Here is a 22273-nt window from a genome sequence, read left to right on the forward strand (position 1 = left end):
TTTAAGTTCTGCAAAGTTTTATGTCAAACTGTACAACTAGCAGCAATGTGTTAATTGCCAATTCATCCTTTATTTATCCTATTTACATTTAAAAATAGTGCATCAAATGGACTCCCAATATTTTTTTCTAAATGCTAAGTCCACAAATTCTTACACTGGTTAAATATAGGATTAAATACAAAGCCAAGTGTGATACTCCTAACATTGACAAAATACATACAAAAACAATGTGTCGATAGCAGGTAATACGTCTTGCACACAAAGACTAAGTATTGCTGTACAATATCCAAAGAACCAAAGTGACATTTGCAATTGCCACGAAAAAGAGCTGCTCTGGGAAGAGTTGTAACTTGAAACAAAGTTTGAAAAAAATGTTTTTACAGACAATGACATTAAGTTATTTGTATCTCGGCCTGTACCCAGATTGATAAACTTTGGACAGGATAACATGAGTATCAAACACTAAATATAAAAAAGTCACTTTTATGACAATCATTTAAAAAGTAGCAGTTGTAAGCTTCTGAAGAATTCAGGCTGAGTGCGTTGTCCACAATTCCATTTTTGTTTTCTTTCCCAAGCAACAAAAATTCTTACAGACTATTTCCCCTCTATTGTGCCTACAACATCCTTCCAAAAGTCATACGTGTTGGCCTTCAGTTGTACAGCACTAGTGCCTGGTATAGGAAAAAACACAATGCTATATTTATTCCAGCATACAAATGGTGTCATCCATTTAAAAAAAACCTACAGCTTTGAATTATTCCAGGTTCTGATTTTAGCTAATCCCGTGTCTCAGAAGAACTGAGTTATTTTAAACCTTACCTGAAATTCAAATGTTCTAACAGCACATACCCATCTAGGAAAGATAAAATAAAATACATTACTGTAGAATGGGTTTTGTTATAAATTTTAGTCACAGAGTTACAAACAAACCATTCAAAACTACAATAAAAAAATATTCAAGTGCCAAAATGATGTATAGTTCTTTATATCCTAGTTCTGTATCAACCAAGTTGGCCAATTTTCAAAAAAAAATATTTTTTTAAATCAGCTTTTCTGATTTCTGACCCCACCCTCAGTGTTTTTGCTTAGTTATTATGCTCGTCTCTTCTATTTTATTCCTTTTGAAACCTTACATTTTCCTTCAGAATTCCGACATATCAGTTGATTTCCTTCAGTGATGTCTATAACTTCAAGTTGTTCTCCAGGCAAGATCCTCAAGCCCAGGTTTCCTCTGATAGGAGTATTTGAGCAATGTGCGACTGCTGTATTTATTACTGTGATTTCTTTATTATACTGTGGCAAAGTAAGGGAGGGAAAGAAACCAAGCAAAATTTATATAAACTTAATTGAGAACAGGTCTAGAGCTTATTACAGATACAGTATGGATTGAGAATGACAAAGATTTTAAACATTTCCATACAGGTAGTCCTTGAGTTACGACCATAACGGAGTTCAAAATTTCTGTTGCTAAGTGAGACAGTTGTTAAGTGAGCTTTGCTCCATTTTACGACCTTTCTTACCATGCTTAAGTGAATCACTGCAATATGTTCAGTTAGTAACACGGCTGATAAGTGAATTTGGCTTCCCCATTGACTTTGTTCGTCGATGGCAAAAGGTGCTTACATAACAGCGAGTCACTGGAGCCATCATAAATATGAATCAGTTGTCAAGCATCTGAATTTTGATCACATGACCAAGGGGACGCTGCAACGGTCATAAGTGTGAAAAATAGTCACAATTCACTTTTCTTCCTTGCCATTGTAACTTTGAATGATCACTAAATGAATGTTTGTAAGTTAAGGACTCTGTGTAGTTTGTTTTTAAATACACATTAAGCATACTTTTTACTGCCTTCAAAAATTCCAAATTCAGCATGATTAGAAGTTAGGTAGAAATAAGAGAAGGGGGAAACATTTGTATATACATACCTTTATATAATGGAATAAAAGTAACAATAAAATGGGAAAACTAGAGATTGAATGATGGTATTATTAAGTACGCTTTAATAATATTGTGATTGGCATTGGAATAATATATTGAAACATTGAGCAATTAAATAATGAAAGAACATACTTTAATATAAAGGTGTATTACCATCAGAATTATATAGATTTGATTATTGCAAAGAATATGATTAGAATAATTTTGTATGTCTAAATAATATTGGGATTGGTATTAGAATTGTGTATTGAAACATTGAATAATGAAATAATGAATGATTGTATCTTAATACAAATATATGTAAAGAGTGAAATATGGGAGATAAATTAAAAATGAACAGGATTCAAAACACCAAAGTGGGCGAGAGATGTTGGATAGAAAGAAAACGTCTTTTAATAAAAGGGTGACATGATTAAAAGTTAGAATAGAGATAGAAGTAAGAGAAAGGGGAAATATTAGTGTATACATTTTTACATAATAAAATAAAAGCAATAATAAAAGAGAAGCTTAGAAATTGAATGGCGGTATTAATATGTATGATCAAATAATATGGTGAATGGTATTAGAGCAATGTATTAAACCATGGAATAATTAAATAATGATAGACTACAACTTAATATAAATGTGTATTATTATTAGAAATATAAAAGTTGGTTGAATGTAATAACTATGATTAGTTTTACTAGTTTTATTTGTATTAGAATGTATGACACCCAGGTGCCACACTGTTCACGCATTGATATCTATATGTAAAATAAAATTAAAAAACTTGAAATAATAAAAAAAATCCAAATTCAAAAAGTGGTCTGACATCTGTTAATTCAATGACCATTCAAAGTTAGGACAGCACTGAATGAATAGTAGCTTTGACCATCCCCAGAATTGCATTCTCACCTTTTCCTGCCCTGCATAAGCTCTCTGCTCCAACTCCCCCCCACTGCCTATCTCCCCTGTCTCTGCCATTTTGGATGGCCTGCACTCCACCAGCTATTCCTGCTGCTCTCTGCTGCTACCACCCCAGCTGTACCACCCTCAGGGAACTTTAGCTGTCTTCTTCCTCCTATTGCTGGCCCGGGATCCGGGCAACCATGGTATATGCATGGCAAGCACAGAAGGCAGAAACCATCTTCCACCACAGGTCTGAAGAGAGGAAAGCACAGCAGGAAGGACACGTGAGGTGGCATCAGTTCTCAGGTGAAATTTTCCCAGAAAATATGTACTTTGTGGGAAGAAGTGGCAAACCGAAAACAGGTTTGCATTATTAGAAGTAAGAGGAAGGAATATAAAATGTGTTCATTTGATCAAGATTAAAATAGCTATTATGTTGTCCCGGTAACCCTTAATGGATTCTTGCTGATACCAGGACTGAAATGAATAGATATTTATGGATTTGTTTATAGATAAGAGATAGGATATGGGAAAGAGATTATTTGCTGTATTTTAACAGATGGTAATAAATTACTAAAATTGTTGATATTTTATATATTTTCTTTTTCTTTACTATATTATTTTTTCTTTTTCTCCCCTTTTCTACGCATTTTACTTTATTTTTTTTATACTTTAATTTGTATTTGTTTATACTATTGTAATTACAATCTTTAATAAAATTACTATATAAAAAAGCAAAATATATACTCTGCCACCACAGATTTTTCTCTTAAAACAAGGTCCAGAATTCTTAGTTACCACTACGAATTTATGCATATTTCTAATGGCAATATAATGTAACGAGAATCATTTTCTGGAATGTTGCTATTCATAGTTCTGTATCGTGACAAGAGATGACAAATTGCACAGCATATTTTCATATATCATATACACAACAGTAACCATGCCAACATCTTCCAAGCTATTTAAAAGAAGAAGAAACTTACCATAAATCTCTCTCTAAACGATTGTTCCTCCTTTGTCATCTTGTTATTCTTTTCTACAATGTATTTCTTGACTTTAAAGGGATTTCTAAGAAAGACACATGTACAGAATAAATCTAACAAATGGACATCTGAGAATCATGGGGGAAAAAATCAGGATTTTTCAGAATGGTGTTGCCAAAACTGCATCAGAGACCAGGTGCCCTTATCTGGAAAGATCCTCAAATGACCTTGAAGCCAGTCACCTAACCAATTTTCTGCTTAACAGTAAACTGAAGAAATCAACTATGTGTTTATTTTCCAGGAAGAAGACAGGACTCTCCCAAAAAAGTGTCCTGGACTACTATCTCACCAGGCTCAAGGTTGACTCAGCCTTCCATCCTTCTGAGGTCGGTAAATGAGGTCGGTAAAATGAGGATCCAGATTGTTGGGAGCAATATGCTGACTCTGTAAACTGCTTGGAGAGGGCTGTAAAGCACTATGAAGCGGTATATAAGTCTAAGTGCTATTGCTATTGCTACATCAATTCTCTCTGTTTGTTAAGCTCTACCCACAAAAGCAGAAAAAGAAAGACACCAGCTAGTTCCAATTTGGATTATGGCAAATTGAACTATGCTTTGGCTACTTCAGACACCCTAATTTAGACTTTATGTCACACAAATCTTCCACCCTTTTTTTGTCAAAGATATAACATTTCAGCTTGAAAGACACAACAGTGGAAAGTTTCTGTTGAATAGCATTAAACATTGTGGACCACTTTATATTGTGCTTCTTACATAAATAATAGAAATGTAAATAATGTGTTTTTAGAAATTCCCATCCCTTCAAAAATAAATGCATCCAGTGTTCTTCCTTTATCTTTCTATATGGTTGTTGTTTGTTTTTCTCTCTCTTCCTTTCAACAAAAGAAATGTAAATGTCCAGTTTTATGACAAATATTCTCTCTTGAAAAAGGAGAGTGAGAGAGAAAACACTGTTTCCTAATGTCAGGGATGTCAGAAAATGCTGAGGTTCCAGAGAGACAATGAGTACCAGCGCGATCAACTAAGATACCACACAACAGGCCTCATTTCATGCACCACTGAATCACAAAACCATTTTCAAATAGGAATCATGTAGTTACAGTACCACCCAGACCTGTAGTTCAATAGGTTGCAAGCAGAGCACCAAGCAGCTTTCACCCAGCTGGAAAGTTACAAGGGATTTTGTTTTAATGCAAGCAAAAAAAGCTGATGCTAGAATTAAAAGGCTATTTGAATTTCACGCAGCCTTTGACTCCACAGCATTCCATTCCCCACAAAAATGCATTTAATACTCAATTATTCTCATGCTGCTGAAGAACCAGTTCAGTTTTATTATCAGGGCTGACGTATATCACCTGCAGAGTTACCCAGCCATAATGCCTACCAACAAAGTTGCCGCACGTGACTGTTTGCACTCAGTTCCATATTGTTAACCAGAGAGCTCAGCTGAAATTTTGTGTATAACTGAAGAATGTCAAGATTGAACTAGGGTGGAGGAAAATACAGAATCTAGGGTGAAAGACATTTCAATTCCATAGTGGAAGACAGACGGAAAGGTGATCTTCACAATGCCTGAGAAACATGTATTGTGTGGCACCGAAAACTCTGCTTCTGGATGTACAAAGTTTCTGGTTTTGTACAAGGGGAACAATCCACCGCCATCCAGAAAGTTTAAAATATTTCAGTTCATGAGGTTTCTGGAAGCTTACACAAAGCCTTTGCAGATAAAAGAATTAAGGGATTAAAAAATACCAGTAATTTCTTAATAAAGCCAGTCTTAACAAAAGGAGCTTTAGGCATCAGTTTCTTGGTGTAATCTACTGGATCTTGTATGGCTGACAATCAGGATTGGAGGAATGCTATGTAAGCTGCCTTGACCTCATGGAAGAAAGACAGGATATCAGTTTTGTGAATAAATGAATAAAATATGTTCCAAAAAATGTCCCAGATGTGCATCAGAGCCTTCAAAATGAATTCCAAGGCAAAAAAGATCTGTCTTAATACTTCTATATATACTTCTATATTAGCCTTAATAGAATTGACACTTTTGAACCTTGGTGTTGGATAAGATTCCTGAGAATACCATGGATAGCCAAGAACATGAGCAAATCAGGCCAAAGTTCTCATTAGAGATACAAATGACCAGGCTCAAATAATTTTACTTTGAATACATTATGCAAAGATCCAGCTCTCTGAAGAAGGCTCTAATGCTAGGAAAGGAGGTGGGAAGAAGAGAAGAGATTGACCAGCAGGAAGCTGAATGGATTCGGTTTCAGTGGTTAATAGATGCACTGCTAGAAAACCTGAATGATTAAGTTAAGTGATAGTTCATCATGGAGACTATCTACGTCAGGGTGTCAAACTCACTTTCACTGAGGACCACATCAGGGTTGTGTTTAACCTCGGGGGGGGGTGAGCAGGGTAGGCATGACCAGCTTGATGTGTTAAGGAGCCTGTGGTGGCCTTAGTGCTCTGCCAGCGATAACGGAATCCCAATCTCTATTTTTTGGTTGGGATGGCCTCCTGCAACTGTCTGCCAGCAAAAACGGAGCTCAGGAAGGCTGCATGCAGATATCCTCTTTTGCTGGCAGAGGGCTGGAGGAGGCCATCCAAGCCAAAAACTGAGATTGGGAGCCCGCTTTTGTTGGCAGAGTCACTACGGGCCGGTCCTTCGCTGTTTCCAGGGCAGCCCCGCAAGGCCAGATCTAAATATCCCACAGGCCGGATCCGGCCTGTGGGCCTTGAGTTTGACACCCTGATCTACATCAGAGGTGGGTTTCAGCAGGTTCTGACCAGTTCTGGAGAATTGGTAGCGGAAATTTTGAGTAGTCTGAAGAACCGGTAAATACCAGCTCTGACTGGCCCTGCCCCCATCTATTCTCTGCTTCCAGAGTCCCAGCTGACTGGGAGGAAATGGAGATTTTGTAGTAACCTTCCCCTGGATTGGGGAGGGAATGGAGATTTTACAGTATCCTTCCCCTGCCATGCCCACCAAACCACGCCCACCAAGCCACGCCCACAGAACCAGTAGTAAAAAAAATTGAAACCCACCACTGATCTATATGGTCACTAAGAGCCAGTTCTAAAAGCACATAATCAGTTAATTAACCTTATTATTGCATTTTATATTATTGCATTTTATATTATTGTGGCCAGTGATGTTATGATATATTTTAAGGATACTCCTATAATTGTATAGATCTGAAGAAAGTTTTATTGGCATGAGAAATTTTAGATAGCAAAGAATATATTTTACCTACCTTGTATCATTTTGTTCTGGGTCAATGTCATTATACACCAAGTTTTCCTGGGCCATGACATCTGCAATTAAAATCAGAGAGTGTGATTAACTATCTACAATTTCCCAGAATTAAGAAAGAGAAACATCTAAAATCTTACAGTCTACGAAATGCAATATGAAAGGGAAAATAAATGGAGTGACAGTAGGAAATAAGCAAACTCAACCTCTAAAAAGTTACAGTGCATCCCAGAAAATGAATGGCCTTTGAATTCATAAAGTGAGCAAGGCCACTTTTGAAACCACAAGTGACTTCCTTGTAAAAGGAGACTGTCACAATTATCATTTGTCTCCTTAAGAATTTCACACTCTAGAAGCGAATTCCTAAAGGACTAATGGCTATATAATAAGTGTTAAAATAACTAAGAACGTTGTAACGTCTGAAAAGATCTAACTTGTCTGAAGCAGCTCTAAAAAAATTCAGTGTGTAAAAGAATAATTATAGGATCAATTTACTCTTACAAAAAGCTGTAGAATTAGAGACAAGCAATGGCAGACCTGCAAAAAATCCTTCTTGGCTGCACTCCATCAAAAAAAAATGATCTGTTAAAAATGAGAAGCAGTGTTTTAAACAGGAACTATATTTTTTGTTGATAATTACAAAATAAAAAAGAGGGGTGCCTATTCCAAAACATCTCAGACATGCAGACAGGACCAAAAATGTTATTTCAAAAGAGTCAGTTTATCTATTAGACATACAAGCTTACCTAGGTTTGGTACAGAACGGGAAAGATTGCTGTAGAAGACAAATAAAACAAATGTGCATTTCACCATAGGTTATAAATAACAACATTTGGCTGCACATCTGCAGTTAAGGTTTTCAAACAGGAATGCACCAATTTCTATACTGCCCATCACATTTGCGTGACTCTTAATTTTGAAGATATCATCATCATCATCGTCTTTAAATGACCCCATAATCCCTCGTGGGGTGGATTCTTGACAACTGAATGGAGCTGAGGGTTACTGACAGGATGTCCTTCCTGTCACCAATGCGGAGTTATATTCAGCAGATACAATCTCAGAGTGCCCAGAGAGAGAAATATCTGCCTCTATCTAGGATCGAACTCACAGCCTCCTGAATATGAGGTGAGAGCTCCACCTCTAGGCCACTGCACCACTCAATATTGAAGATTCTATGTCTGAATAAAAAAAGCCATAGTTGGGGGTGGGGGGGAAAGCATTGGACCAATAGAAATATTTGAACTTCACAGTATTTTTGTTATCAACTCCTGAAAGCAGCATATTTACATATCCAAAATGCATTACATTTTTTGGAGCCTAGAAAAGAGGTATGGTTTCAACTGAGGTTTATTCATAAAAATTAAGGAAATGTCCACCCCGGGAGCATTTTCACAGACCTCAAGACTAATGGAGGAAAACATGAAGAGAGTAAAGGAAATTAAGACCGGCATATTAAGCTCTAGTCTCAAATAAACCAGCAACATGTGAAAAAAAAATAATCTCCCAACAATGGACAAATGGCTGCAAAAGTTGATGCAGTTAGCAGAAATGACTAAATTGACTGCTTTGATAAAAGAAAAAAAATACTTTTGTTTTTACTTGGAAACCGCTTCTGGACTTTGTGCTTGAGGTTGGGGAAAATAATGAAGCCTTGATTTTGGGTTTTATCGATTAGATACATTTGTTGTTATAGAAATGGCTGATTTATACTATTATGTAAAAGTAAAAAGTTGAAGTTTGATGTTATTTCCTTATTTTACCACACCAAAGAGAGCCAGAAGTCAATACCATTTTTTTTCTTTTTTCCTCTTCTTTTCTACACTCTTCCTTTTCCTTTTCCCTCCCCTATTTTTCCTACTATTTGCTTCTGTATTTTTGTATTTTATATTATAAACTAATAAAACATGTGAAAAAAGAAATTGAGACCAAAATACACATACAGTAGAGAGCTGTTTAACACACAACGAGCCAAATAGGAATCAGGAATTTCTTTCATGAATGGCATTATAATGACCTTCTCTTATTCAGTCATTCGCCAGATAGGTGGCTTTCAAACCCACATGTCTGAGAAATCTCTAAACTGGGACAGCAACATAATCTACTCCATCAATGGCATCTTAAATTGTATTGGATGCTGAGTGCTGTTCCCAAAGAATTACAAAATAACCAGTGATTATTATCTTTGAATTTTTAATATTCAATTAAAATTTCATAATTATCAACCTTCCTCTTTTCTCCCAAATAATTTTTTCATTTCAGATGGTATCTGGACAACTCTTTGGACTAATGTAAGGTACTTGTTGACCAGAACAACCTAGGATCTTGAAAGCAACTTACAATTCCCTGGCCAAGTGCTCAATATTAATGGAAAACTTGGCCCTCAGGATTTACTACATTTAACTAAAGACAAACCAAGAGAGGAAGAGTTAAACAATGCAGTTCGAGTTCCTTGAGTATAAATATGGTCACTTTCTTTTTCAAGCATCCGAAACTGCACGGAGACAAGCATAAAGCTAAAAGCTAAATCTTACCATCAAGTGTCACACTTATTTGTGCTAAAGCCAGAACAAAAAATGCAGTCAATCAACCCTCTGAACCCGTATTTCTATTTTGAGAGGTGAAGTCAATCAATCAACCAACCAACCAACCAACCAACCAACCAACCAATCAGAATAGAGCTAGAATGGACCTTCAAGGTCTTCTAGTCCAATGCCCTGCTCAAGAGGAGACCCTATACCATTTCAGACAAATGACTATCCAGTCTCTTCTTAGAAACCTCCAGTGATGAAGCAACCACAACTTCTGAAGGCAAGTCATTCCATTTGTTAATTGTCCTCAATTAGGAAGTTTCTCCTTAATTCCAGGGTGCTTCTCTCCTTGATTAGTTTCCATCCATTGTTTCTTGTCCTGCCCTCTGGTGCTTTGAAAAATAAGTTGACTCCCTCCTCTTTGTGACAACCTCTCAAATGCATACCAGCTACCATTTTCTCCTTCAGCTTAATTTTTCAATGCTCCTCATTCACGCTAACATTCCTGCCCTTCCCACTCAATCTGGGTAAGATGGAAGGGAAAGGCCTTGCCATTCTGTAAACGTATCTAAAGCTTTTGCATTGCTATCCCAAACCCATTTATATTTCAATGACATACATGCTATTATTGAACTAGCCATTAAGAAGTTGTAACCTTCACAGTGCTGTGATTTGTATTGCAGTAACCCAGCATTTCAAAGGTTCATCAGCCACCACAGTGACCAAAATGGAATAAAATTAAGGACTGGCACTTTAAATTAATCAATAGATGTCTTTTATGGATGATGATGATGATGATGATGAGTTTTCAGTGAGATTGTTTTACTGCAGATGTTTCATTACTAGGCTAGGTAATGCAAAGGCGATTGAAGTTTGCTGGTTGTTTATTGCATATAGAATAGATTCCCCTGCCAATCTTGCTTGCAATGTGACTTCTTGATTGATTGTTCCTTGATTAGGAACATACTGTATATTCTGTACATACCATATACAGGTAGTCCTCAACTTACAACAGTTTGTTTAGTGACCATTCCAAGTTAAAACATCCTGAAAAATGTGACTTATGTCCGTTTTTCACACTTACCACTTTTGCAGCTTGATCATAATCATATGATCAAAATTCAGATGCTTGGCAACTGGTTCACACTTATGACCGTTGCTGTGTCCCAAAAGTCATGTGATCCCCTTTTGCGACCTTCTGACAAGCAAAGTCAATGGGGAAGTCAGATTCACTTAATAACCGTGTTACTAACTGCAGTGATTCACTTAACAGCTGTGGCAAGAAAAGTTGTAAAATGGGACACAACTCACTTAAAGAAATGTCTTACTTGACAACAGAAATTTTGGACTCAATTGTGGTTGCAAATAGAGGACTACCTGTATTCTCTACTATTGGAATAATACATTACATACCGGGAACTCTCTTTCATGTGTGCGCTTTTTATTTTTAATTTTTCTTTGAAAAATTTTCCAAATCCTTTGAGTTTTTCGATTTTGATATCTCTAGAAGAAGAAAAGAGAGAGAGAAATTAATAAACAACAAAGTGAAGGTACTGTATATACGTTTTATACATTGTCTTTCTTTATGAACATAAAGTTGGGAAAAGACAATAGATGAATGTGTGTCTATTTTGTGACCTCTGGTACCACCCCAACCTTAATTGCTGCTTTTCTAGAATTTCTTTACAAAAACAGAGAAACAAACAGTGTATAAATCTAAAGGTGGAATCAGTGTTCAGAGGCAGACGGTGCTCGGACAACTCCTAAAAGAGTTCAGGCTAGCATACAGCAAAGATCATTTCAACAGCTCCTTTGTGCTTCAGTGGCTGGATAACCCTGAAAGAAAACCCGCATATGTAAAAGCAGAAGGCAGATTGTTACAGAGTTCATTCTTCCCAGGCATGGTCAACCATGCTCTGTGTGGCATGAAAACAAGTCAGAAGAAGCCAATTATATTCTAGCATTATTTACTCTGAGGAACACCCACCTTTTATAATTCCTGGAATGAATAATTCCTTTTCCAGAAATTCTGGGAGGGCAAGATGGGAAAAAAAGATAGATTATTACTAAAAGCATCTGTTTCTGATTTTGCTCTTACGGTGGAAGTTAGTTCTGAGGTAAGTTTAACTACTGGTTGTTAGATAAAGATATTGGGGTGGGGGCATGCGGGATTGGCAGTGGTGGAGAGGGGTTAATTCCAATTTATCCCAAGGGCACCAGTATAGGGAAGGATAGTGCAGATTATTTCTGGTATTAGGGTCCTCTTTGTTAGGCTCTCAAAATTGGGTTGATGGTTTTCTGCTGGTTAAATACAGGTAGTCCTTGACTTACAACAGTTCATTTAGTGACGGTCCAAATTACAACGGCACTAAAAAAGTGACTTATGACCATTTTTCACACTTACTACAACGTTTCTAGCAGCCCCATGATCATGTGATCAAAATTCAGATGCTTGGCAACTGGCTCATATTTATGACCATTGCTGTATCCCAATGTCATGTGATCCCCTTTTGTGACCTTTTGACAAGCAAAGTCAACGGGGAAGACAGATTCACTTAACAAACAGGTTACCCACTTATCAACTGCAGTGATTCACTTAACAATTATGGCAAGAAAGGTCGTAAAACGGGACACAACTCACTTAACAAATATCTCACTTAAGAACAGAAATTTTGGGCTCAATTGTGGTTGTAAGTATAGGACTACCTGTAGACTATAAGCAATTAATCCAATGAATTTGATGGGTATCAAGTCAGGAAATGTTGGCCTAGTCTGTTCCAATTGATATTCTAAAGTAATATGGTTAATCCTCAATTTAGTACAACAGCTCATTTAGTGACCATTCAAAGTTACAATGGCACTGAAAAAAGTGATTTATGACCGTTCTTCACACCTACGACCCTTGCAGCATCCCCATGGTCACGTGATCAGAATTCAGACACTTGGCAACTGACTCATATTTACGACAGTTGCAGTATCCCGGGTAAAGTGATCATCTTTTGCTACCTTCTGACAAGCAAAGTCATTAGGAACGCCAGATTCACTTAACAATCATGTTACGAATTTAACAACTGCAGTGATTCACTTAACAACTTGGAAAGAAAGGTCATGAAATGGGGTAAAAGTCGCTTAACAAATGTCTCACTTAGTAACAGAAATGTTGGGCTCAAAAGTTGGAGCCTTGGTAGTACAGTGGTTTAATGCACCCTGTTATTAACACAGCTGCCTGCAATTACTGCAGGTTCAAATCTTACCAGGCTCAAGGTTGACTCAGCCTTCCATCCTTTCTAAGGTAGGTTAAATGAGGACCCAGTTTGTGGGGGCAATAAGCTGACTTTGTATAAATATACAAAAGTATGAAGGCTATTGCTTAATGCATTGTAAGCCACCCTGAGTCTCCGCAAAGGGTGGCATATAAATTAAACCAAAAAAAAAAAGTTGAGGACCACCTGTGCATAGAATATGGCTACTAAGCATCAGGAGGAATTTTCTGACTGTACAAGCAGCCAACCAGTCAAAGAGGCTCCTGTATTAAATGGTGAATTCTTACTGAGATCTTCAAATAGAGGCTGGAAAGGCATCTATCAGAGATGATATAGTAGATCCTATCCCAAGCAGGGAGTTGAATGGGATAATATCTAAGATTCCTTCCAATTGGTTCCATGATATTTCCTACACTCCAAAAAGGAATTCTAGCAACACAGTAAACATATTTGACCATTGCCAAGAAGACAGCACTAATACAGCCTTTTTTTGTGCCTATAGCAAAAAGGGCCAAATTGTACAGGATATAAAAATGTCAAGACTCAAAGTTCATACAACCAAAGTTCATACTCACTCCGATTTGGAGGAATTATAACCTTCACTTTGAATTTCACTTTGAATATCCTCATACGTTTCTTCATAGGTATCATCTGAAATATAAAAGAATAAAAAGCCATATTTGTAGCTAAACCACCCATTGCTGGTAATTTTAAAGTATAATTAGAAAAGACATCATTTGGAAATATAGCAAAAGTGTTAATTTTTTTTTATCATCATCCATTTATTGCACTTCATTAATAACCTAACTAAGCTCTTTTTGGAATATCCAAGAAGTAGTGCCTGAATTAAATAAAACCGACTTCCAAATTTAAAGAGATTATAAAATATAGAGTACTGTGAATTGGAGGATGGAATAAAACAAGCACATGTTTTCTATTCAAAAATACGTCAAAAGAATACGCTTTAAGATTCTACAACTTTGTAGCTTTTATCACATCCTATAACTGTCTCAAATTGAGCCAATCCTGTAGGAAAGGATGTGGTAGAGAAATCACACAAAAGATTAACCCCAAAGAATTATTAATCTATCTAACCAACAGATTATTTCATATTTTTATACAAATTAACTTCTGAGCTTTATTTTCTGTTGTATTCATATTCTGCCTTTCTTCCAAGAAGTTCAGTTTAGCCCAAATGCGATCACAGTTTTACCTTTACAGCAGTGATGGGATTCAATTTTTTTTACTACCTGTTCTGTGGGCGTGGCTTGATAGGCATGGCATGGCTTGGTGGGCGTGGCAGGGGAAGGATACTGTAAAGTCTCCATTCCCTCCCCACTCCAGGGGAAAGTTACTGCAAAATCCCCATTTCCTCCCGATCAGCTGGGACTTGGGAGGCAGAGAATAGATGGGGGCGAGGCCAGACAGAGGTGGTATTTACCGGTTCTCCGAACTATTCAAAATTTCCACTACCAGTTCTCCAGAACTGGTCAGAACCTGCTGAATACCACCTCTGCTTTACAGCACTCAAATATTCTCGGTATTCAACTAGTTCTCAAATATTCTGACATGGTGAGTCAACTACGACAATCAAGTAAATTTCATGATTGAGCAAGGTATTAGTTTGGATTTTAAAAAACAAAACAAATATGATTTATACAAACACATCCATTTTGTCATATGCTACCTAGAGTTTTTGGATTGGGGTCGGTTACCAATACTATAAAACAAACAAACCAATAAATAAGAGTCTATAAATTAACTGAGAGACGAGTTCAAAACCATGACTGCTCCTAATGAGGAAAATTCACATAAATCAACATTAAAAATTCAGTGACCATAACTTAACTACACCATGTGGAATGAGTACTATCATTTGAAAGTCAATGTGTCACTAAGGGTGATTTTTTTTTTAATTTGACAGTACAGTATCAGCCTCCAGGGATTTTAAATGAAGTGTCTTCAAATAAGACTGTCAGTAAAAAGCATGACCTGCTTAGTCAAATGGTTTACCAAGACATCTTGGGCCAGGTGCTATCAATCAGCCTAACCTAACAAAATGAGGATGAGTTGGAAGATACCCATATATCTTTCCTTTGATACAAGGGAGAAAGAAATGAATAATATACTAAGGAAAAAATGGAGGAAGCAACTAATTATCTCTCCATTGCTGACAAGAGCAAAGCTAGTTTAAGGAGCAAAGTGGAAAGTTCAGACTGAGAAATGACAGAGTATATTATTTAGGCTTTGAGGTCTAACAACTTCAGATAAATTCTATATATACAGAAAAAGGGGGATCTTTATTCCTAGAATAGTTTTCTGGGCTATGAAAAAGAGCAGACAAACATGGGATCCCACTCCATGGAACACTATCAGTGACTTCCCAGAAGACCACTGGATAACAATTGCAAAATAAGAACATGTATATTAAATATAAGCTAGCATAGAAGTACTGTGGTCCTTCTACTTTTAGAAAATTTATCAGATTCCCATTGGCAAATCTACAGCTTGAACATGTCAAAGGGAAATCGTCAATATGAATTATATAACCAATATATCTAAATAATGATTTATTGAATGTTATTTGACTTACATTACAATTATACTGACATTATAAAATGTAAAGTAAAAATTAAAACTTTAATTTTTATATTTACATTTTTTCTTTACAAACTTTGCCATGAATTATCATTTTTCATGTGACAAAAGTGTGGCATTATTAAATACATGGGATCTGACCATATTAGCTGAATTCTAACATATCTAAATTAAACTACTGTCCTGACCCCATTTACCTTTGAGAGTGTCCCCGACACACTACTCAGAAGCTTTTGATATTTTTTTCCTAAAAGGGATCTCAGCCATGAAAAAAAAAATAAAGCCATATTTTTTTCCGGTCTACAGACACTCCAATTTTCATACTCTTTCCAATGGTTGGGTAGTGCAGAGAATTCACTAGGAATCTGGATGGTTTTTCAAGAGTTAAAACTACCTTTGCATAAATTCTTTCAGTGGTTAAATATTCAACCCCACTTTGTTCTATAAGAAGTGTTATTTCTATACTTACTGGAATGTAAAGCAAATGATCTGTGGGCATCAGAGGATTGTCTGCAACGTAACATTTAAACAAAGTAGTGTAAAAATACATTTGAAATGTTAAGAGTCACAATTTTTCAAAATACTTAAATCTACATGTACTTTCTAAATGTCTATGAAACACTTACAGGTCTCTCTCTATTCCTTCCACATCATCATACAATTCCTCTGCAGTTTGCTCCAACGTAGCAGTTCTTAGATCTGGGTTCCATTTCCCTTCATCTGTTCTTAAAGATTCCAGGCATACATAATCATCTGAAACTGGAGCAGAATTCTTGTTTCAAGCTCTCCTGAACATATATGAAATATTTAACCTGCCTAAATGCTGAAACTGCAACATGCATTCTGAAGATCCAAGAAGAGACAGCTATGAAAACTGCACCGGCTTTTTGATGCATGTTTCTTCAAAATATACCATTAAGGAAAAAGCAGTCAACATTTTTTGCCGTGATTGTCCTTCTATATTGTCCATGGACTTTAAAATTGCACTTACAGTCACAGAACCCAGGCTGGCTTGGGAATTCTGAGAATTGAAGTTCACACATCTTCAAGTTATTTAGGCTGAGAAACACTGCTATAAAATAATACAGTACCAAGCTTTTCTTAAGCATATTCCATAAATCACCATTACTGTACACCAGCTCTTGCAATTGTCCCTCGTCTCTCAACCTAGATATACAAACATCAATTCTTCAATCCTTGGCAAGAAGTCAAGAGATACAAAGGACATCTTATCAAGAGATGTTACGTATGGAGAGGTATAAAGGAGTATGTGTCACTTAATTCAGAGTAAAGCAGCAGCAACATCAACCTGCATTTACTCACAATCTCCATCCTTTGCCAATCCTTCTCCAGAGAAACACTGATTTGTTTCCTCTTGGGGCATGTTCTTCTCATTCCCTCTGATTCGGGGTTTCATGAATATACTTCTGGGACTGCAAATCTGTTAGCACACATTACATTGCTTGGTTAGAGCCCTTTCACAACATTCCTTGCTAAATTCACGATGTGGCACAGAGCATCTCTTCTACCATATAAATCAAAGCAGATTAAATAAAGTACTGAATTATTTCTGATCAAGCATCATCCAGGCCCAAATCTGTTTAATTTGTCTCCATCTTGCACTTTCTACATGTTTCATCATAAGAAAACATTCCCCAAGCCGAATTCTTACCAGTAAATTTCACTGAACTTTTAAGTAAAGGGGAAATGCATGTCCTACTTCTTTCCCAAGCCAAAACCAAGAGAAGACAATATTACATTAGGTGAGTAGAAAATTCAAGTGTAAAATTCAGCCATTTTACATATTCAATATTAGCAATTATTCAATTTTCCCAATTAAAAGATCTCCTGTAACATCTGTGAGTAGAATGGGCCGCAGCACTGCAGGGTTTTCAAGAAAGACATATCGCCTTTTATAAGACAGTTTGTGCACATACAATCCAATCGGAAACTCAACATTAAGAATTGCCCATTTACTAATTCAGAAAAATAATTGGTAGCAACAAATATTAGATATTCTGAAGATCATACTTTGAGGATACCCAACACTGTAGATAATTGGACTAGCAATTTCAAGAGACTGAGACTAATAACACAAGACCAATGAAATCCGTAAGATTCTCGACTAGAAGCTGTTTGCGATTCAGAATATCAAACTGTTCCTTCTTCAAATACCATGTCCATTTTTACAGCTGCATAATTTAATCCTTGTATTAAAAACTTTTTTAAAAAAAAAACCCAACACATAGGGCAATAAGTAGTACATAAATATTCCTGGCTTAATATTTCTTCAACCTATTTGTAGCAAAACAAAGAGTGCTTTGGTTTTCACAGATTGGTCACAAAATAATAGTTTTGTTGACCTGGACATTGTTTTAAGGAATATCTTGGTCTGCATCTATGTTCCATGTCCTTTTAGTGAAATGTGGCTAGAATCCAAAAGACACTAATCAAAGTTTCCAAAGCATGCAGATAAACATACACAAGCAAATTTTCCTTCCTGAATTTAATCCATGACACCAAATGGGTTGTCATTTCAAACATTTGCTAATCTTCCAAAGCAATCTTTGAAGCACAAGGAAAAGTAGGCTGACACAAAAGTTATGGGAGAAATAACCTGCATGAAAAATAACTCATTTTAAAGCTTTTATGCTTGCCAGACGCTTCAGTTTATATTATTCTCATATGGAACATTTGAAGAAAATTAATTAGTTTACTAGGAAAATTGGTTGAGAATTGACTTGTTTGTTCAACATACTTTCAGTTCTATCAACAAATTAAATTTAACATATTTAGATTGTGTTTATATTATATACTTTTGGTTATATACTTGTAACCTGCAACACAATGGATGAATGAAGCCAATAACATTACATTATCATCACAATTGCTTGACGTTAGGACTAGGTTCATCCAATTTAAATAATGAAATTGCTATGTTGAAAAAAAGTCAGTAATTAGCTATAATTTGTAAAATATTGCCTTGTGTGTATTATTCTAAATGTGATATAAAATTTTAGCATAACAAAAAGTAATTTGTCCTGAGGTTAAAAAAACAAAACAAAAACCCACCAATTCCAGAATGCTGAAATTTAATACATTTCTATTTTAATATTAATCATCTACTATCTAGGTCCTAGCTATAAACACACAAGAGACAATAAGTTTCCTTTAGTTAGTTAGTTAGAGTAGTGGTGGACAATTAATGGCCCCTTTATGACCTGTGGACTTCAATTCCCAGAATTCTTTAATCAGCTGGCTCAGGAATTCCGAGATTTGAAATCTACAGGTCATAAAGGGGCCATTAATTGCGCACCCCTAAACTAGAGAGATGAGCTCCATAAAGATGGATATTTCTACAGCAAGCCAAGTGCTGATCCGTTGTTCTCTTTTTCTTCTCTACCTCTAATTATTTCATCAAACTAGAGATTGAGAACACATACCTTAGTATCTTCCTTTTTCAAAGACTTGAAAGCTAGAATCAAGGTTTAGTAGAAATTAGTACATTCCACTTTATAGTTTATTTCAACTACTTTGATAAAACTGCTAACCATAATAAGAAGTTACAGATAGATTGCTATATAACCTACCTTTTCCAACCAACTAAATAAAATGAACCCAAGCTAATATTTTTTAAAAAACTAAAACTGCAAGATTTCATGAACTACTGATACAATTAGAAGTCATCTTAATTCTATCCCCATCCAAATCTTAAAAATGAAAAACATGTGTGAGAAAAGTCAATGAAAGATCACCTCTTTTCAGAGGCACATAGTTAAAAGAGTTTTTAAAAAAGAGTTTGAAGTTAAATAGTACAAAAAGAAAAGAAAAAATAGAGAAAAGCTTGATAAATGTACTGAAACCTAACACAGAATATAAAAGCCAAAATTACAGTGCACTGATGATTTCAGTTAGTATCTAAATGCACTGATATTACCAAATCGGGTAATGAAACATCTATTAGCAAACAACAAAGTCCAAACAGCAGCCAGGATTCGATAGTTCAATCCTGAGCTATGTATATTCTCTTCTGTTAGATTTAAAATGTTAACCGTCGACTAATTTCTCACCTCTGCTACTTAAATTCTCAAAGTATTACTTCTGCCACAGTGTTAATCACCAAATTCCCTCATGTTGCAAGCTAATAAACCTTGGGAGTAGCTGCACATCTAATGAGCAATGTACACCCATATAATCTGCATCAATGAAACAACAGTTAAAACTCACAGTGTATAGGCCGTTGAGCAGGATTAGGGCAGTTCTCTTGCTGTTCCTGGTAATATATGGTTTCTTCATAGGTGTTCAAATCTTCCAGTTCAGTACTGAAAATAAAGGAAGAGGCCATACCATTATCCTTTTCTGAAAAAGAACTTAGAAAACAATAAAAGCGTTTGGATATTTTTGAGTCCTTCATCCCAGAGATGTACAGTATATTGACTGGAATCAGTCCTGTTTCTCTTCCTCAATAGGAAGTTTACAGATGGTTCTACTAGCCAAGAAATCTTGGGAGTGTTTTATATGATGTACTGCTTTTCAATGTTGCATGGAAACTTATAAAAGTAAGGTAGCAACACAACAGGACCTCTACTGCTGTTTGATCAACTCTCTGTAAATTCTGCAACACTGAGAATCCTAAAAAAGAACACGGAAAATAATATTCCACATTTTCAAGTATTTTTTGCAAGAATGAAAGTATAGTGCTTATTAGGGCCATGAAGACAATCAGTTCAGAAATCCAATTAAAAGGAAATTTGATCAAATGTAAAATCAACTTTCCAAATCAAATAATTTGGAATCAAACTGTCAAACCAAATCCTTCCAAAGAGAAACCAAGCATCAATGGTCTTCTGTATACGGAAACACAACTTTCTTCCTATAACCAAAATAATAGGAATAACTCAATTCAACAGTTTTATTCAGATACTTAAATTAACTTGATTGGACCATTAGCTTTGGAAATACAAATCAAATCATTGATTTGAATGAAACTCATCTGATTATACAAATTGAAATGATAAACATCTTTTTACAATGAGTTGCAAAAACTTTATGCAAAATATGAAGCACCTGGACGCAATTAATTAATAATTCAATAGATTCTTTGGGGATCAGTTCAAGAGAATCATGGAATTCACAACTGAGAATGCCAAATCCATCTAGTTGAATGAGCTATCCAGATCCTAAACAATAATTGTATGTGGTCAACACATGCTAACCAATCAGGAACAGATCATATAGAATTTAACGAAGTGTTTTAAACAACTTGAACAAATACATAAATGTTCTATGTTCTATAAATCACTTAATACTCAATATCATGTCTATTTAATACCCAGCAACTACAGAGGCAATTTGGTATAGGGATTAAGGCACTAGACCAGAAACCAGGAGACCTTAAATTCTAGCCCTGTCTTAGGCATGAACCCAGTTGGGTTGTCTTTGGCCCAGTCACTTGTCTCTCAGTCCTAGCATGGAGGCAATGGCAAACCAATTTGAAATCTGGCCAAGAAAGATTAGTGACTCAAAGGCACATACAGACAAAAAAACCCAAAAAGAAATTCCCCCCCCAAATCTAATAGTCAGCATAGGGAGTTAAATCCAAGATGGCGGCATGCGTAGATGCTGCGACTTTGAGCTTCTGGTGTTATAGTGGAGCATGGATTGCACCAGAGAGGCTAAACCCATTTCATTGTATATATGATGTACAATGACAATAAAGGCTATACTATACTATAAAAACCTGAATGACATTTTATCCATCTACAAGAATATATAGCTAGCAATTTACAACCATTAATTAGGTGTCCATTCAAAGTTACAACAACACTGAAAAAAGTGACTTATGACTGTTTTCAAACTTATGATCACTGCAGCATCCCCACAAGCATGTGATCAAAATTGGGCTGCTTTGCAACTAGTTCGTATTTATGATGGTTGCGGTGTCTCAGAGTCATGTGATCACCTTTTGTGATCTCCTGACAAGCAGTCAATGGGGAAACCAGACACACTTAACAACCATGTAACTAACTTAACTGCTTAACTGCAGTGATTCACTTAACAACTGTGGCAAGAAAGATCGGAAAATGGAACAAAAGGTAACAACTATTTTGTTTAGGAATAGAAATTTCGGGCTTAATTATGGTCATAAATTAAGGATTTCCCGTAATTTATTGCTAGATGAGCATGACCAAATGATTCTTACTCTTATTAAACATTATAATGTACCCAAGATATATCAAAGTGGACTGGACACTTTCCAGTATACATCTAGTGTCCTTTCCAGGACACTAGATGTACAATCAAATACCACAAGAAATGGTAATCAACCATCCAACAGTTTGCTTCAAAATGTATTTTTTATTATACTGTGTTTTCCCCAAAATAAAACCAGTTCTTATATTATTTTTTGCTCCAAAAGATGCATTAGGGCTTATTTTCTGTTTAGGTCTTATTTTGGGGGAAATACAGTACTAAATGCACTATCTGTCTGACAATCTTAACTAGGGTTTATTTTGGGGGATAGGCCTTATATTACGAACATCCTGAAAAATCATGCTAGGACTTATTTTCCAGTTAGGTCTTATTTTCAGGGAAACAAGGTAATTATAAAGCTGAAGTATAAATTGAGAGTGCTACCCAGTGGTGGGATTCTGGGGGTTCTAGGGGGTTTGGCCGAACCCTTTGTTAAATTGCTGGCTCGTCAGGCCCCTTGCCCCACCCCTCCGCACTATTATTTATTCCCAATAAATGGGGCGAGCGAGCCAGCAATTTAACAAACGGTTCG

The 22273-nt window shown here is 36.0% G+C and overlaps 1 protein-coding gene across 3 annotated transcripts in view; it reads right to left on the reverse strand.

The window, feature by feature from the left end:
• FYB2 (FYN binding protein 2) overlaps positions 1-22273 on the reverse strand; it is a 34764-nt gene continuing 12491 nt past the window's right edge. For 2 of the 3 annotated variants that reach the window (XM_087889749.1, XM_034415170.3), the window contains 14 exons: positions 19717-19811; positions 18933-18964; positions 16813-16930; positions 16116-16248; positions 15959-15999; positions 13467-13542; positions 11616-11657; positions 11042-11131; positions 7844-7872; positions 7099-7159; positions 3819-3903; positions 1137-1296; positions 823-856; positions 1-674 (listed from right to left, as the gene is read on the reverse strand). In XM_087889749.1, the coding sequence (XP_087745875.1) occupies positions 668-674; positions 823-856; positions 1137-1296; positions 3819-3903; positions 7099-7159; positions 7844-7872; positions 11042-11131; positions 11616-11657; positions 13467-13542; positions 15959-15999; positions 16116-16248; positions 16813-16930; positions 18933-18964; positions 19717-19811 (1003 nt within the window). In that variant the 3' untranslated portion in view covers positions 1-667. The remainder of the gene's footprint in view (positions 675-822; positions 857-1136; positions 1297-3818; positions 3904-7098; positions 7160-7843; positions 7873-11041; positions 11132-11615; positions 11658-13466; positions 13543-15958; positions 16000-16115; positions 16249-16812; positions 16931-18932; positions 18965-19716; positions 19812-22273) is intronic. The other variant, XM_060689931.2, reaches the window with a different exon arrangement.

This window comes from Pantherophis guttatus, chromosome 3 (assembly GCF_059756535.1).
Source record: "Pantherophis guttatus breed Tessera chromosome 3, ASM5975653v1, whole genome shotgun sequence".
Lineage (NCBI taxonomy): Eukaryota > Metazoa > Chordata > Lepidosauria > Squamata > Colubridae > Pantherophis > Pantherophis guttatus.